At 62.5% G+C, this 17,793-nt stretch overlaps 1 protein-coding gene across 4 annotated transcripts in view; it reads right to left on the bottom strand.

Annotated features, from left to right (window-relative positions):
* GRM4 (glutamate metabotropic receptor 4) overlaps window positions 1–17,153 on the bottom strand; it is a 44,748-nt gene extending 27,595 nt beyond the window's left edge. For 2 of the 4 annotated variants that reach the window (XM_040535849.1, XM_040535850.1), the window contains exons 1-3: window positions 17,017–17,153; window positions 8,545–9,309; window positions 1,221–1,437 (exon numbers count right to left, since the gene is read on the bottom strand). In XM_040535849.1, coding sequence (XP_040391783.1) covers window positions 1,221–1,437; window positions 8,545–9,063 — 736 coding nt within the window. In that variant the 5' untranslated portion in view covers window positions 9,064–9,309; window positions 17,017–17,153. Of the gene's footprint in view, window positions 1–1,220; window positions 1,438–2,227; window positions 2,307–2,418; window positions 2,495–8,544; window positions 9,310–17,016 lie in introns of those variants that run through there. The other 2 variants (XM_040535852.1, XM_040535853.1) reach the window with 2 other exon arrangements.
* Between the last annotated feature and the right edge of the window lie 640 nt (window positions 17,154–17,793).

The following is a 17,793-nucleotide window of genomic DNA, read 5'->3' as shown; positions in this document are numbered from 1 at the left end:
CTTTATCCATTTATAAGGCCATAACACAGTTTGACTAGCTCCAGATAGGCTGGTGTCCCACCGATTTTGCCAGAACTTAATGTGCCATTCAGACACAGTTAAGCCAGTAATAGGCAGCAGCCTGTACTCTGCAGGGTTTTAACTGCCTCAGAAAACACTCTTCAGCTCCCGGCTCGCCCTGCACACACTATGCCGCAGAGGCAAAGCGAAGCTGGGGCAAGGAGCAGCCCCAACAGCCCCTTTGTGGGGTCTCGGGGCAGCTCCAGACCCCCTGAAAGGGCGGACAGAGCCATTGCCTGGGCTGATGCCCACTGCAATAGCACCCACAGCAGCAGTGCCTGGGGGTCCTCAACCCTCTCAGTCTGTCCCTGGGTGGGTGCTTGGCCACCAGCTGGTACCTGCGAGCTTTTCCACCGCTCCCGAGGCTGCTAATCCCTCCTAAGCATCCCTGCGCTCCTGTCAGCAAAATGCTTTCTGGCTCCTGACAAATCCTCGCAAAAGAGTTTTGCTGAGCACAGACTTTCCGCCTGTCCAATGCCTATAGACAAGTTAAAGCACCTGCCCTCAGGGATAATTCCACTAAAATTGGGTGAAGCATGTGCTGGTGCCAACTTTATTTTCTGTTAAAACCTGGGAGTATTTGTAAAAGTCTTTTCTTCTGGAAGGCACCCAGCTCCGTGCAGGAGGGGGCTGGATCAGCTCGCGCTTGGCAGCCGCTGACCCAGCAGATTTGAGGTCTCCTTGTGCGCAGGGAATGGGATTTCAAGATGCTTCCTGAAAGGAGCTGGCAGCGATCAGCCAGCCCGCCCTACAGATGGCTGCTCCCATCCCCACTTGGTGACGTACCCCCACTGCTGGCCTTGGGGAGATGACAAGAGCAGCACCCCGGGACACGCAGCAGTGCTGCACAGGACACACGCCCAGCCTAGGAACCGGCCACCACGGTGTCCTTGCAACTAAACAACCAGCAGAGCAGCCCCAGAGCTCAGAGCCCTCAGTATCCCAGGATCGTGCCCTAAAGCGGGGCTCCCATCCCATCCCTACTGCTGCACCGCAGCCATTCCTCAGCTCAGGTCAAGACACCCGACCAGACACATCCCAGCACCCCACAGCAAGCTGCAAGTCACCCAGTTGGTGACCCAACTGGTCACCCAATTGCCTTTTCTGCCCCAAAGCCCACGCCAAGCCCCCATCACAGGCCAGGGGGGCAATCTGCTCACCGTCCTCCCTGGACTTCTGGATGAAGGCCTCCACGCCACTCTCTCCGTAGCTGCCCTCGGAGGCCAAGGTGGAGACGTAGTTCCACTTGAGGGCTTTGACGATGTCCACCATGGCTTGGGCCTGGTAGGTGTCGGACGGGACAACGCGGGAGAAGAAGTCGTAGCGGCTGTTGTCACTCAGGTCCGGGGCGGTTGATGCATAGCTGATCTGGGGGATCTGGGACGAAGGGAGGAAAGACAGCGTCAGGAGAAAGAGGCCATCTGCACCCAGCTGCACTGCCCTCGCCTTGCCCATGTTCCCAAAGCCCCACTCGGGAGGACGCAGGGGGTGGAAATCAAGGAATTGGGAAGTGTCCAGAAGAAACCAGCCACCCTGTGCCAAAAACAGAGGTGAAGGAACGGTGTGAGGCCTGCTCACGCCCAGATCCTGGGTATGGCCATAGGAAAGCAGAGGCCACGGGATGACAAGGCACCCAGGAGAAGGGACCAGCTCCCTCTGGGACCTGCAGCTGCCAAACCCCGGCTGTGATGCCTGGTTTGGCCCCAGGAGGAGCCAGGGGAGAGGCTGAGGGACCACTCAGTGACACCCAGCAGGGCCTCCAGCATGGCAGAGGCCGTAGAGAAAGCCTTGTTCCTGCCCTGAACTCCACAGCTATGATATTCTGGCCTCCTGCCCCATGAGGGACCGACACGAGCGCACCCTGCCAGACCCTGTCCAGCCAAGCCATAAATAAGCCTTTTAAATTAATCAGAGCTCCTGCACCTCGCGCAGTACATTAGAGTGATTTAGCACCGGAGGATCACATGATGCTTAGCACTTACACAGCACTTTACATCTCCAAAACACACCACAGATGTTAATTTATCTTAAAGATGGAAAAGGTTTATTAAATTATCAAGCCCAGGTTCCCCGCACCAGCCCTGAAGTTCCCTACTGAAGATGTACCAAAACCAGAGCCAGCCCATCCATCACCCCCGCGTCCTACACCCTGTCGGGCACCAAGCACCGCTGCAATGTGCCTCTGCTTTGGCACAGTGCAAGGGCTTGCCAAGCCCTGCCAAAAACAGGGACGTGGTTTTGAATTTAGCAGCGATATAATGGCAGGGGCTGGAGCTCAGCCAGCTGCCATGCTGCAGCCTGGCCGTGGCTACAGGCACAGCGCAAACAGAGGAGGGAAAAGCCCAAAGCATCACTGACCCCAAACTGCTCCGTGCTACAGGGCAAGGGGTTGCAGAGCAGCAATCCCCAGCTGTGGGGGGCTTTTCCCCCTCTCCCTCTAACCCAGTTTAGGAACAATTCAGCAATCGCAGCTTTCAGGAGAACAAACACAGCCGGAGCCAGGGGGAGCTGCAATGAGCCCCCTGGATCCTCTGGGCTCAGCAGGCACCTGGGTCATGCCAGATGCCTTAAACCAGCTCAGGCTGAGTTTGGCCTCACCAATCGCCACTCCTGCATTAAGCAGTTAGCTAATTTGCAGCAGCAGAGGGGAGAACCAGCTGGTGTGGAGAGGTTTGGGGTGCGTAGGCATCCTAGTGCAGGTTATAAGACCAAGCCACCTCGCTGAGAGCCTGAAATGCTGCCTTCTAACGGTGGTGTTTCAAACCAACACCTCCCTGGTTAGATACCAGCACAGCCCCAACCCAATGGGGGGGAGCAGCCCCTGTCCCAGAGCATCCCAGCACCCAAGGGTGGGGGAGCTCACCCCAAAGCCGCCCCCTGGACCTGCCCGGCCCTCCCGGCTGCCCCGTCCTACTCCACTCGTGCTCCCAGGCCGTGCTGCAGTTTCTCCTCTGCTTCCCTGTTATTTTCCCCTTCTCCACTCCAGTCCCTCACTCTCTCTATTAAACGTGATACCGGTGTTATAAACCCACGACTCCACCTGAATGCTAAACGGCCCCTGGAAAGGAGCAGCCACCCCTCTACCTCCCTGCAAAATACGAGATGAAAACAGGGAGAGAAGAACAAGTGGGAGAGGGAAAGGAAGGAATCTTTATCAAGGCACAAATAGGATTATTCTCTGTGACAATCTGCTTTGTCCTCCTTTCCAAGGGGCTGTGATCTGCTCGTTGGGTATCTGTGACCGGGAGCCGGTGCGTGAGGCTCGATTAAAATTCTGCTCAGCAGGCGAGGCGCTCGTCTAGCAATCATTCATCCTGGGGAGGGAGCGGGGGGATGCTCTGCTCCTTCCCTCCTTTCTTTTTCCTTGTCAGGCTCGCAGCGGTGGCTTGGGGTGGAGGCGCTGCACGAGGAGGCTGGTGTGCAGCATGCCCGTGCAATGGGGCCAGGTGGGCGTGCAAAGCAGCGGTGCCCGTGTGAGAGGAGACTCGGGGCAGGGATGCCAAGCTGGCTTTCCACAGGCCATCAAACCCGACGAGTTTTTCTCTGCAAAGCGGTTTTAACAGATCCACGCCTCCACAGCAGGGTGCAGGGGAGGGAGACTTCCCGGATATTCCCCTGGGACGCCGCGTCCCACAGAAGTGCCGATGGGCTCTGGCTGAGGACCACGGCTGGGATTAACCCCGGGGCACACAGCCTGGTCCAGCCCCTGCGGGGAAGCGGAGCCTAGGAAATACCTGTTGATCTCCAGGTTATGAACTGGAAGCTGTATTTTAATAAACAAACTGAAAGAGCTTTTCTCCCTCGCTACACTACCTTGGATGGAAGTGAAAATAAAATACCAGTTCCCAAATGACCATTTGATAGATTTCTTCTGCCTTTTTCCCCCTCTGCCTTTTTGATCTCCTGGTTTACAATAGCCCAACTCCCGGCACCAGCTATTTTCTCAGATAAAAGACAAAAGTCCTTTCAGGTCCATAAAAGGGAAATGCAGGCAGGGAATTCAAGGTTCTTAGAAAGAAGGATGCGGGTGGGGGGAGCTGGCAATGCACCTCGGCTGCACATTTGGGCACCAGCACAAGCCCTGAACAAACTCGCAGAGGCACCACGCTGCTCTCAGCTCCTTGCCTGGGTCATTGCCAGACCAGGCTACATACCACGGTGCTGGTGGGGAAATCAGCGGGATCAGCTCTCCTGCACCCCAGGACTACCTTACCCATCAAGATCAAGGAGTAACCCTGGGACAGGGGGAAAAAACCTCCCTTCTCCTTTATTTTGAACAAAAATACGGTCAGCATCATGCAGAAACACCCCCAACCTTGAGAAAAGCTCCCCCAGGGTAGGAGAGCAGGCAGAAGCCAGGGTTAGGGGTACGATCCCGTCCCCCAAGCCCCTGGGTCAGGTTTGCTGGCAGTGCACCGGTGTGGTCAACCTCAAACCCTCCCCTGACACCTCCACCGCAAAAGCACCTGGGCTCGAAACCCATTTCATCAGCACCGGCTGACGATAGCGCAGCATTTTGTCTAACAGCAGCATTTTGTCTAACAGCAGAGGATCATAATCTGCTCCAGATTGGAAAGATTCAGACAAAGGCAGCAACTTGAGCACGGCCCCCAGCCGAGGTTTGCAGGGATGCAGTGCTCCGACGTACAGCAGCACCGGCCCCGCTGCTCCTTGCACCAGTGCCCCTGCACCACAGACGGGGTCAGGAGCAGCTAATTCCCTAACCATAATTATTAATTTCATGCGTATCTTATGCCAACCTCTGGTTCACCGACAAGATGGAATTGATTTAATTAGAATTTCCATCATTGAGCCATTTGGACAGCGGCTTTTAATTAGGGAGAGCACAAAGCACCGCAGGGGCTGGGGGAGCGAGGGGGCTGTGCGGAGCCAGCTCAGACCTTGTCACTGTCGGTTTCCCCAGCTGGAAACAGGGGCCAAGGCAGGCAAATCGCTCCAGCATCCCGATGTACCCAAATGCCACCCTGTCATGGAGCTGATAACAAATTCCTCCAGTTCCCAGCCCCAGCTGCCCTGGGGTGACACGAGACAGCCACACTCACGGGGGGACAGCTCGGGGCAGGGAGCGAGGAGCTCCCCGTCCTGCCCACCCCTTTGCCACGACCTGATAAACCGAGCCAGCTGCTTGGCTGCATCCTATTTTTTCCTAAAAAACAAGTTCCCAACCTAGCCGAGAGCAAAGCTCGGTGTGCAGGGAGCTGCGGTCGCTGCCCTTCATCAGGCTCCTCACCGGCCCTGCCGTCCTCCTCCTCCTCCTCGCCCAGTGGTGCCGGAGGAGCCGCCGTGGCCAGGGCAGCCCGGGGGAGCCGAGCGGCCGCAATTTGTTTTAATAAACCCGGAGCAGAACGAGGAAATGAACTGGCAGGAACAGAGCGGGTGATTAATCAGAGCGTCCCCCAGCCGATTTCCACCTTCCTGTCTTCATGAAGGTTATTTACCCGCCCAGCACCGCCGCGTGGTGCGGAGGGCAACGCTCGCTCCGCCACCTCCCTTCCACCAGTCCGGGGCTCGGCGCTGGGGGCCGGATCCTGCTCCGCACCCCCAGCCAGCGAAACCCCCTGTGCGTGCAGGCACACGGGCACGCACAGCTCCCGCTGCATGCGACGGGCCAGCGTCCTCCATTAGGTGGATTAATCATGCTGTACAACACCCCGGTGCTAAAAAGAGCTCGACAACTCGCTGCAGAGAAGGAAACGAGCGCCTCTAAGCGTCGGGTGTGTACCCAGCACCTCCGCTCGCCCGGGATGCTCCTCGCCCCAGCTGAGCGCACGGATGCTCCTTGTGCCCCAGCTTGCTCAGGACGGGATTGAAAAGCCCAGCCCAGCCCCTGATGTAGCTTTTGGGGAGTCACATTTGCAGAGGTTTCTTTTACACCATCGTCAGTGTGGTCATTCAGGAGAAAGTGGGTAGTGCTGAGGCTGGAGAGCCAGCAGACAGGGGTGGGAAGGAGCTGGAGCGTGCCAGAAAGCTCTGGCAGTGACGACAGACAGATGCTATCGCAAGGAGGCGAGAGCAGGGATTTGAGGGGAGGTTTTTCTGCATGCAGAGCTGCGAGGAGTGATGAAACCAGCTTGGACAGAGGATGCCGCATCTGCAAGTTGTTCCGCTGATGTACAGCTTTAATTAGGCAATGGCAGCTAACGAAGGACACGTTATTTATTTATGTAGCATGGGAGCGACAAAACCCCTGCCAGGGATGCGCCGAGCCCTCCCTGCCGATGGGTTTGGGCTGGCGGGGAGGGGACGGAGCAGAGCGGGGTGCACGGGAAGGGAGCACAGCACGGGGCGAGGAGAGCACAGCACCCCCAGGCAGGGACCAGCTGGAGGAGGGAAGGGGCAGCTGAGACCCCATCCCGCCCAGGGCTCTGCAGCACCGCTGCCACAACCCTCCCAGCAGGGCAAGGGGAGCCTGGACCACAGCACGAAGCAGACACAGCGTGGGTGCAAGCGTGCACACAGCTGCTGGGGCGGACAGAGAGGGAGCTGCTCACCCCCAGACCCACGAGCCTCATCCTGCACCCAGGGGCACCCCGAGCGCTTCCTCCATGCCCTCATCTCGGCTGCACCCGGCACAAAGGGTGCCCCAGCACCTTGCACCGGCATCGCCTTGCAGCGCCAAGGGCTCGCTGTCCCGGGGCCAACGCAGGAGCCAAATCTCTGGCTCCAGCCCAGGAGCGAGCATCGTCCCCCCAGGGGACAGGAAAAGGCAAAACCGTGAGCGCAGCGGTGCCCGCGGAGGCAAACGCTTTGCTGAACCTCCGAGCGGAGCCGCCCGCGCTTAAAGGTCAGCGGCAGCGTGAAATGGAAGTTGCCTGATTTTCATTTTAAGCATGTCCGTGCCATAAACCCACTATTTGAATAACAAAGAGCGACGGCGGGCAGGCAGCGCGGGGCAGGGCAGGACCTGACGTCCCGCGGGAGCGATGTCCCCGTGCTGGGGCCACCAGTGGCTGGCAGGGAGATGGGGACAGCGATTCCCAGGGCTCCCAGTTGAGCTGAGGGCTGGGTCCCCATGCTGGGGACACCAAGGCTTGAGGCATGTCCCCACTGGGCCACCACCAGTGCCAGGGTGCAGCGGGGCTCGGCAACATCCCCCTGCATGGTCACGGATGCTTTGTCCAAGCAGCAAAATCGGAGGAGAAAGGGAAAAAAAAATAGCTCAACCCACCCCCAAAACAGCTCCCCCCACTCCTCCAGCTGTCACTCTCCTGCCTCCTTCCTCACTGCCTCCCCCCCTGAAGTGAGCACTCAATCTTTTTTTGTCTTGGCAAATAGCTTTTAAGTTCCTCCCGCTCTCTCTAATTTATATTACTTTAATTATTGAATAGCCCTCTCTCGTAGCCTGGAACATTAACACGTTTTTTAAAAGGGACCCAGAAAAATCAAACTCCATCAGCGATCTGTTTTTCAGTCTCCGCTAACAGCCTCCAGCCCTCCCAGGAGGGCGGGCGGGAGGGAGGATGAGGAGGGGGGAAGGGGAGGAAGGCAGCCAGCCCCCGAGGAAGGGAGGGAGGGTTTCGAGGCTCAGGAGGGGGAGGCAGCATGCGTAGCGCCAGCTCGGGGCTTCCACCGCTGCCGGGCGCGCAGCCTGTTTGCATTTCTCTCTGCCTTTTGCTGCTAAGGGGGCTCTTGTTCAAACATTCGCTGTAGCCCCAGGACATTGCTGCGGATAAATAAATGCGCAGCGAGGGGGATGTAATTATAAACTCCTTCGGTTTTCCTGCAGCTGGAGCGGAGGAGAGCGACGGGGGAGCCAGCCCTCAGACGGCCCCAAGCACCCTGCTCCCCTCCGCACACCCAGGGCCGGTGGCAGCAGCCAGCGGTGTTCCCAGTTTGTCCCCGGGCACAGAGCGGTCGCCACCGTCCCCCCCTGGCACCCTGTAGCTGCCCCCATCCCAGCAATAAATGCAGCTCCCCAGTAATTTGGCTAAGGCGTCACCTTACCTTTGGTCCCCTCAAGTGACAACCCAGGAGAGGGCCGGGGAGCTCCCCAGGGAGGCTGAGCCCTCTCCGTCCCTGGGGGTTCTCAGCATCCACTGGGACCAAGCCCTGAGCAGCCCAGGCTGAACCCAGAGCGGGGCGCAGGCAGCTGGGATGGAGCCCCCCAGGTCCCTTCCAGCCCCGTGGTCTCATCCTGCACCCTGTCCTGAGCCGATTGCCCGTCCGCCCCCCCGCCAGGCTCCTGGCAGGAATGCCAGGAGCGTCAGCATCCCACCTGGCCACGAAGCCGGGGGAGAAGAGACAAAAGCCTGCTGCTACAGCATCGTCACCGGAGGGGGACGGAGGAGGGGATCCCTGGGGACCCGGGGGAGGCAGAAAAATGCTTTTAAAGACACTCACGCTCCTGCCTGCCCCCAGCTGTGGAGGAAGAGGTAAGCATGCAAAAACCTGGTGGTTTCACCGCGTTTTTTCATGGGCTCAGCCCTTGCGGAGGTGGCCAGGGCGCCTCGGTGGGACCCGTACCTTGAAGAGCCGCAGGATGTTGGCCACCATGATGGAGACGGAGCTGCCCGAGGCACCGATGACGCCGACCACCCGCTCGGGCTTGGTGATGATGGGGGGGCCGCCGTTGACGCAGCGCACCTCGGTGCTGTCCTTCTCGATGAGGGCTTGCACGAAGGTCAGCGACTGCTCCAGGGCGTGCGTGTCCCGCGAGCACGTGTCCAGGATGCGGGCGCCCAGGGTGATGTTGGGGAGCAGGTCGGGGTCGTTGTTGATGCGGTCCAGGGCGAAGAGCATGGCCTCCAGGCGGTGGATGCCCTTCTCCTTCTTCAGCTCCCCGCAGGCTTTGCCCTCCGCGCCCCGGCCGTGCACGGGGAAGAGCCCCCCGAGCGTGATGTCCCCGTCGATGCGGATGGAGTTCATGTGCGGGTAGCCCTGGCCTTTGGGCTTGGCGGCACCCCCGGGCGCCCAGCCCCAGCTCCAGGCACTCAGGAGGAGGCAGAAGGAGAGACGCTCCATGCAAAAATGACCCCCGCTCATCGCCGAAGCCGTGCTGGGGCAGAGCGCGCGGCCTGAAACCCGGCGGCGGTCAGGCGGCGAGGCGGGCACGGCTGGGTGGCATGGCTCCGGCGGCTCCGTCAGCGGCTCCCATGGGTGACGGCAGCCCCCAGGGTGCGGCGAGCAGCCGGGCTGCCGGTGGGTGCCAGGACTGGCATCGCTACGCCGGGGAGGAGAGGCAGCGGGGGTGCGAGCCCAAGCAGAGGTTCGGGTCCTTCTTGCAGAGCCCTTGGGGGGGGAGAAGGGGGAGCAGGAGGAGAGAAAGAGGGGGGGAAATTAAACGGGAGCATGGAGAAGATGTCAGCTATTCCAAGATTTCAGCAGGGAGCCCGGAAGAAAAGATTTGGGATTTGCTGGATTTGTGAGTCACGCCAGCTGCTTTGACTCAGCCCCAACAGCGCATCCGGCGCAGGGCCCCTGCCGCGCTCAGCCCCAGCAGCAGGGCCAGCGTGGCACAGGTTGGAGGGACGCCCCAGGACCTGCCCCAATCCCAAACCCCCTTTGGGGAGCTATCAGGGTGGGGCAGACCCCAGGGCAGTGCTCAGAGAGGGGCAAACCCAAATGCACACACCACCCTGGTCCCAGCCACCCTAGAGGGTCCCTCCTGCCCCAGGGTCACAGCCAGGCACGGGAACCAAGCAGCCCCCTTAGAGCTACGCTGCACGGAGACCCTGAGCTGATCTGGGGCTGGGGGGGGGGTGGAATTTCTCTTTAGAGAGACCCTCCTTCCCTGAGCACCCCCTGCTGCACCCCAGGGACCACAGCCCCCTCATGTCCCCATCGATGGCCCCAGCCGCGAGCGAGCTGCTGCCGTTAGCAGCCCGCCTGCATCCCCTGCACGACCGGGGTCAAAGCCACGGAGATGCCGAACGAGCACGATCCGAGGGACGGGGCAGCCAGGGGCTGATTCCCAAATTTCTTCTCCATTCCCTGCCACGAGGCCATTGCCATCGCCTGCCTGCACGCCCTGAGCACCGCGCCGCCAGCCGCGCGGGCGCAGAGCCGAGCTGGGTCTTAAGCAAAAGCAGACCCGGCCAGGCACCGAAGAAACCAGGAATTATGTATCCGAAATGCGCCCCTAAGCACCGCGGCTCGCACCGCTCTCCATTCGGGCTGCCGAGTTCTGCATCAGCCGCTGCTTCTTTGCAAGCATCAGGTATCGACAGCTTCCAGCGGGGAGTATCGACAGCACCGAGGGCTCGCCCAAGCTGCGGGGAGAGTTTGGCTTTCTGCCCACCCCGGGCAGGAGAGCCGGGGCTCAGCGCAAATTAAAAGCAGCCGGGATGGGCAGAGGAGAGCGGCTGGGTGTGAAGGTGCTCGGCCCCGAGCTGGTGCCCCCAGGGGGGGAAGGAGGGAGCAAAGGGCTCACGGGGAAGCTGGAGGCAGCACTGGTGGTGAAGGCACGGGGAGCGGTGCCCGTGCGATGCCCGCAGGCTGTGCCTCATGCAGCAATTGAAGAGCATCTCTGCTTTTTAGCATTTCCAACCCACTGGAGCCCGGGGTGCCCCGTCCCACCACGCCACGATGCCCCTCGGCTGGGCACAGGGTGCTGCAATCCCGGCTCAGGGAGCCCAGGGCTTGCTGCAGGATCCGGCTCCTGCTCCTTGAAGGTGCAAAGGTGACCTGGACGGGTGCAGGATCCCCGATCCTGCTCCCAGATGGCTCAGCACGATCCCACCAGCACAGCCGTACCACGGACAATTCCTCAGGCTGGGGAGCGGGTGATGGTTCAGACCTGCCCCAGGCTCCTTGGGAATCTTTTTTTCGGTGACAGCACCTTTTGTCAGGCTGTGCGCACACCCACACCTGCATCCCTTTGCCCCCTAGCCCCGGAGGTGCCCCTGACCCAGCAGCACAGCCCCTGCCTCAGTTTCCCCTCCCTCGCAGCCCGGCTGCTGCCTCCAAGCAGCCGCCGACGGACGCTGAGAGGGCAGCGCGTGATTAATGCAAGGCACCGAAAAGCAGAGGAGAGCGAAGCCGGCAAATGCATTCCCCAAGCAGGACGGGCTGGAACAGCGAGACCCGAGAAGCAGCCTCAATTCCTCTCGGCTCGAGCACAGAGCCCAGCATCCGAGCCCGCGCCTGCCTGGCCGGATCCTCAGCCGGCCCCATGGGGGGGCTGCTGCTGGAGCCAAGCCCCTTTACACCCGTGGAGGAGCCGTTCGGAGCTCCTCACCCCAGCTGGGAGGGCCCTTGCCTCAACTCACCTCCATAAATTATGCACATCCCTGCCCGTCGGAGCCACTTGAAGGCCCATCTCCAAAGCGTTTCTGACAGCCGGGGCTTTTAAGCAAGGCGAATTACCCGGTGCCGAGCTCTCTGTTTCCAAAGGCAGCACCCGGGGAGTGCTGCGGCACGAAAGCCGCCCCGCCGCCGCCTGCGAGGACATCTCCCACTGGGACAGCCCCACGGGCACGTCCCTGCAGGAGCTGGGGTCAAGGAGAGGGACCCTGGCCCCGCGGGGACAGTGCCATCTCCCCCAGGGCTTTGCAAGCACCGTCCCGTGCATCGGCATCGGGAGCGGGGCAGGGGAAAGCGGCTCCCGCCGCACCCTGGAAGCGGGTCGGGTTCTGCTATGAAGAAGCAGAGGATGGGGAGACCCCAGCGTGGTTTTAATGCCGCAGCCCCCCCTCCCCGTGCAGCCCCGTGCTGGGGCAGGCTGCAATCAGGTCACTTCTCCCACCCTCGCCCCAGGAACCAGGTTTCTGCCCACCAGGGGACGGCGCGATGGAGCTCCACGTGGCACGCGCGCCGAGGAAAAGCCTCCTCGCCCCAGCCCGCAGCGGAGCCCCCAGAGCCCACAGCCTCTTCCTTTCTTCTTTTAAGCTTTTTCCTCTCTGTTCTCTCCCCTTTGTGCCTCCTTTGATCATATAATCTGAACGAACTGAAGGTAAAAATATCATGGCAGGCAAGAAAAAAGCGCAAATAATGGGGAGGGGAGGGGAGAGCTGGTTTGAATCCCTCGCTGAATCATTAGGGAGATGCAGCCTGAATTACCCTACAAGCCTCTGCTGCGTGCAGCCCGAGCACTCATCAGAAGGGGCAGGCGACGAGCAGCCCCTTCCCCACAACCCCTCCCCATGGCCCCACACGGCAGCACCCCCACACAGCCCCAGTCTCGGTCCAGACCCACACCAGGAACGCGCCCAGCCCAGGGCGGTGCCGATGGGCACGGGGCCAGTGATGGGCGAGCAGGCAGGAGCCTTAAAGCTCAGGGCAAGAAGGAGGGCGAGCTGCATCCCCAGGGGGCCCTGCACCTCTTCCCCGTAAGGCCAGACCCCCACATCTGGAGGGAGACGTGCACCAGCACCAAGCACTCGATGGAGCGGGGAGCACCCCGGGCGCACGCTGTGAGCGGCGAGGTGATGGAGCCCCGCTCCTGCTCCTGCCTGCACAGAGCCCGCACGGCAGCGCTCACCGTGGGGGAACAAAACCATGCACATTCGCAAGCAGCGGGGTGCAGGTATGCATCCCAAACAGACCGAGCTTGGTATTATCAGAGCGCCAAAGGAGCAAAGCTGCTGCCTCCCGCCTCCGACAAGTGCTTTGCTGGAGAGGAGTGAACCTCGCTCACCCTCATCCTGGCCCTGCAGTGGTCAGATCCGAGCTCTGGCAAGAGGTGCAAGGACTGATCCAACCGAGCGTATTTCCAGACCTGGCAGGAAATCCCACGGATTATTGCCCTGCCTGAGTCAGACAAATCCAACAAGCATCGGGAGCTGCAGAAGCAGGCGCTGGGACTGCAGCCACATCTCGCTGAGCCCCAAACCACGGCAGGACAGGGAGAGCCACGGAGGAAGCGCTTGGCCCCTGCCCTCTGGGTCCTCACCACCCTTGGGCCATGCAGGAAATCCCGCACGGTGGCATCCTGCCCCCCTCTAGCGGTGGCTGTGCCACCGAGCCACCGGCCAGCCCTGTGGCATCGCCATCCTCGCCGCCAATGCCCACAGTGTGGGCTCGGCTGGCTGGGAGAAATCCAAGGCTGATTGAAACCCCCCGGACCCATCCTGGCGCAGCCTTCCCCGGCCACGAGCGGGCTTCTCCGCTCGCAGCTCCTTCCCGCAGCTTCTGTGCTTCTTCGGGAGCTCCGGGCCGGCCAGGGCTGCAGTGAGGCACAGCTCGGGCTCGCCGTGTCCTGCAGAGCCCCGAGATGCCCACGGGTGCTGGGACGCAGCTGCAGTGCTGGGGTGCTGCCGGACACACAGCTCCAGATCCAGACAGACCGACCTTACCCGAGGCTCTGCTCCTCCCAGGACCAAGGCTGGTGCGTCTCCGGGCCGTGCGCTGCATCCTCCTTGCACGCATCACAGGGAATTTTGGCAAAATTTCCCTTCCCCAGCCTGGCGCTGCCACAGCTCCAGGGACAAAGAGACCAGAAGGACCCCGCATTGCTCCCAGGAGAGCAGCCTCGGAGGCAGAACCCCAGCCCAGGACGCTGTGCCCATTGCAGCTGCAGGGCTCAGAGGGAGCCCCCTGGGCAGGCCGGAACTGGGGGCTCCTCACCTCCTCTGGAGCCCCCAGCCGCCCGGGAGCAGAAGCGGCTCGCTCAACGCAGGGATTTTGCAGCCAGGAAAAAGCTCCTTCAAAGGGCAAAGAAACAAATAAGGAAAGAAAGGAACGGCTGATTTCTCGCCATCGCCTGGCTCCCTGCAGGACTCCCAGTCAAAACCGCGTTATTTCACTGCCATGAGCTCCGCGGAGCCCCGGCTGCTGCAGGCAAGCAAGTTCACCTCTCACGTGCCATCAGGCCAAGTGCCGGGTAAGCACTAATCACCACGGCTTCATCGCTGCCGGCAGTGGCAAAGCCGAGGGGCGAGAAATTCGGCTCCCAGGCAGGGCTGGCAGGAGCCGGGGGCTCAGCACAGGGCACCGCCGCACCCCGCGCCCACCTCTCCGAGCTCCCGACACCCACCGGGCTGCCCCCAGCGCTCACCGCACGCCCCGGCCCCGAGGAGATGTCCCTACCCGCACCCCGCACGTGCTGCCGCCGGCTCCTTTTGGAAAATCAAGGCCATTTCTTTGCCCACCTGCTCATCCTTCGGCAGGCAGGGACAGCCAGCGCGCGGCACAATGCCCCGATCCGTGCGCGCGAGCTCTTCCTCACTCGCAAGCTATTTCGGGGAACTCCGCTTTGGCTCCTGCTTTTTTTTTGGTTGCAAAGGCTACGTGAAGCACAGCAGAATTCAGACGTGGCAAGGGAGGGGAGGCCAGGTTAAGTTCTCCCTCAACAGGCAAAACCTTCAGTATTCAGGTCAAGTTCCCCAGCACCCGCGCGGAGGAAAAGCAAGGCCACGGCTCTGCAGGCAGCGGCGAGCACAGACCCCAGATTTTAACATCAAAACACGCCCGGCGCACCCTGGGACGCAGCCCCCTTCGGCAACCACCCGATGGTTGCACGGACCGATATTGCAACGCTTGCACAACCCCAGCTCTACCTCTCCGCAACGAGTTCCTGCAAACGCTGGGATCTGCTGCCACACTCGGGTGTTTTGCAGAAAAGCCGCTGCTCCCCGTGGCTCCCGCACGCACCACGAACCGCTCGCAGCCCCACGGCCATGGGGACCCCAAAGCCAGCCCCACGCCGGGTACCACCACCTCCGCACTGCCCCAGAGCCGGGCCCGGAGGCTGCTGCAGTCCGAGGAAAAAGGCTCCCACTGGGCGCAGATCACTCGGGGAATATTCATCATGCTATATATACATATCCTTAACTGCAGGCAAGCTCTCTCCTTCCCCCTCCCTCCCCTCTTGCAAAGCAGGCCACGGCTAATCCCTCACTCAGAAGGACGGGCTCGCACGGTGAGGGGAAGGCGAGGAGGATTTGGCCACGGAGGAGGCGTCGAGGGCAGCGTCTCACCTGGCGAGAGGCGGCGGGGAGGCAGCGCGGGGCTCCTGGCGCACCCCGGCAAACAGCTCCGGCAGGGCGAGGGGAGGCGGCGGCGGGAGGAAGGAGCCGGTGCTCGTCCCCGCTCCCGCCACACGCAGCCGAATCCCGCAATTAATTTTTGATCACCTTCTGCAAACTGGGGCGGCGCTGGCTTGGAAGGGGAGCGCAGCCCGAGTGCCGGTCCCCGGCGGTGCCCGCAGCACCGTGCACCGTTCCTGCTCCCCGTCGGACCAGCACCCTGAGCTCCCGGGCTGACGGCACCAGCCCTTGCCTGCACCCAGCCCAGAACGCCCCCCCTGGGGGGGAAAGAGGCCCCCATTTTCAGCCAGGCTTTTTGCAGGGCCATCGACAGCACAGGGGCACAGGAAATCAGGCCACCCCATCGAGGAAGCCCCACCGTGAGACGTGAAGCCCGAGAGGAAGGGACCGTGCCCGCGGCGGGCGCGAAGCTGGGGCGGGCAGCGGGAGCGGGTTCGGGTGTGTTATAATTAGGACCTGCCACATCTTCAAAGCCGTTGCCTTTCTGGGAAGAGCTGGAAGGGGGTGGCTGAGCTGACAAACCCATCCTCCTCCTGCCTGATGCCAAAGTTGAAGCACGTGACACCCTGTTTTTGGGGAGCCTGCAGGCTCCTCCGAAGGGTGACGCTGGCCCCTGGGTTGCAGGGTCAGGCCGGAGCTGCACCTAAGCTCCAGTTCCCAGTGTAAAACCCACCTTGAAAGCCCTGCCCGACTCCCTGGGGTGCAGCTGAGCACCAGCACAGCACCTGCCGTGGTCCCCAACACGGACTCGCCCGTGCCCCCAGCCCCCGCTGCCCACGGGGACCCGCTGCCCACGCGGAGCCGCTCTGCACGGCAGCCCCAGCGCGTCCCCCCCTGCACCCGCTGCGCTGGCACGGAAAAACCCCCGCTCCCACGAAGCGAAGGGAGGGGAGGAAGCGAGCCTTTTCTTTTGGCACTTCTCTTGGCATTTGCCCGAGCTCCTCGCTGCATTCAACAGATCGGTCCAGTTCCCTTCCTCCCCTGGCCGTGCCGCGGGCGAGCGGCCAGCGCCGGCAGCTCCTCCGGCCACCCCAGCCGAATTTTGGGCATCTCCCACCCAGCCCCAGGTCACCCAGCGGCGCGGTGCCTCCCTCCGCAGCCTCTCCATCACGGATTTTGCTGAAGGCAGCGGGCTCTTCCCCCAGCCTGAAGCAGCCCCCGGCAGAAGACGCCGGCTGGCAGAGCGCGGCAAACTCATCGCACCGGGAGGAGGAGGAGGAGGAGGAGAAGCGCGGCCGGGCGAGGCGGTGGGGAGAGTTCTTCCTTTTTATTTTCCCCCCACGGCTGCCAACTTCGGCTCCCGCAAGCACCCAAAAAGCACCGAGGAGCCGGAGAGCTCGAGAGAGGAAAACAAACCCAGCAGCGCGTGTGTGCGCGCAGCGGCTCCCTGCCCGGAGACGGGGCTGCTCCAGCATTTTGGGGGGGGGGGGGGGGAAGGGGGTGCAGCCCCCCCAAAAAAATAAAACCCCAGGCTGGCACCTGTCCCCAGCGAGCCAGGCTCTCGCCCCTGCCCTGCAGGGGCTCTGCAGCCCCAGCCGTGCCCGCTGCAGTGAGGCGGGGGCAGCACCCGCCTGCGGCCCCCCCCATGCCCCGAGCCCCTTCCCAGCCCGCAGCGGTGCCACGTTGGGGGACAGGACCCAGGGGTGTCCCCCCCCCCACCCCGGGATACAGGGGCAGCGCAGCGCAGCCCCACAACTATTAATAATGCAATTAGCTGGGGAGGAGGGAGCCGGGGTCCTGCCGGTGGGGACAGCCTGTGCCTCGGGGGGGGGGAGGGGGGGAGGTGAAGGTGGGGGCTCCCTGCCGCAGACCACGCTGTCGCAGCCCCCCCCTTAATAAAATAAGGGAAAAAATTGCCGGAGCCGAGAGCGGGGAGGCTGCAGGGAAAGGGAGGAGGGGGCACCCCCAGCCCTTTTCTGGGAAGGTTGTTTTTTTTTGGGGGGGGGGGGAGGGCGGTGGGCACCGGGTGTCCCGGGGATGCGCCGCGCCCCCCCCCCCCCCCCGCACTTACCCGCGGGCAGCGCACGAAGTTGGCGGCGGCTCCGAGCCCGGCTCCGCCCGCGGCCGCTGCCTCCGGCCCCGGGGGGGCGCGGGCAGCCCGGGGGGGCCCTGCGGCATGCGGCGGGGACAGCCCTTACCGGGGACAAGCCGAGGCCCCCCCCCCCGCCCCCGCCCCGCAGCCCCGGCCCCGGCCCGAGCGAGCCGCAGCCGGGCGGGACCCGCCGCGCTCCGCAGCCGCGCCGAGGAGGAGGAGGAGGAGGAGGAGGAGGAGGAGGAAGAAAAGAAGGAGGAGGAGGAAGAGGAGGAGGAGGAGGGCTGGGGCCGGGGAAGTTTTGCATGAAGAGGCGCTGGGAAGCCCGCTGCGGGGTTTCCCAGCCTTTTAAAGCAGCAGCGCGGCGCCCAGAGGTGGTGATGGGGGGGGTCCCCCCTGCTGCCCCCCGTTCTGGGTGGGGGGAGCGACTGCACCCCCCCGCAGCCCCCGGCAGCGCAGGGCACGAAGGGTTCAGGCAGAGCTGGGCAGAGGGAGGGCGATGGAGCTGGCCCCTCGGTGCCCTGCTCTCCCCAGGACCCCCCCCGGCACCGAGCATCAAGGCACATTTTGCTCATCCTTGTCCTCTCCTGTCCCTGCCCATCACCTGCAGCCATCGTCGCAGCCGGGAACGTAACAGCAGCACTGACAGGCCTCCCCGACCCCGCCGTGCTTCCCACGGGTCACGTTCTCTGATTTCAGCCTTTGCAGAAGCAGGGGAACCGTGACACCCACGGTACCAAGGCAGCAGCCTCACCA

The sequence above is a fragment of the Cygnus olor genome, chromosome 24, assembly GCF_009769625.2.
Source record: "Cygnus olor isolate bCygOlo1 chromosome 24, bCygOlo1.pri.v2, whole genome shotgun sequence".
NCBI classification, from domain to species: Eukaryota; Metazoa; Chordata; class Aves; order Anseriformes; family Anatidae; genus Cygnus; species Cygnus olor.
This window is presented reverse-complemented; position numbering and strand designations above follow the sequence as displayed.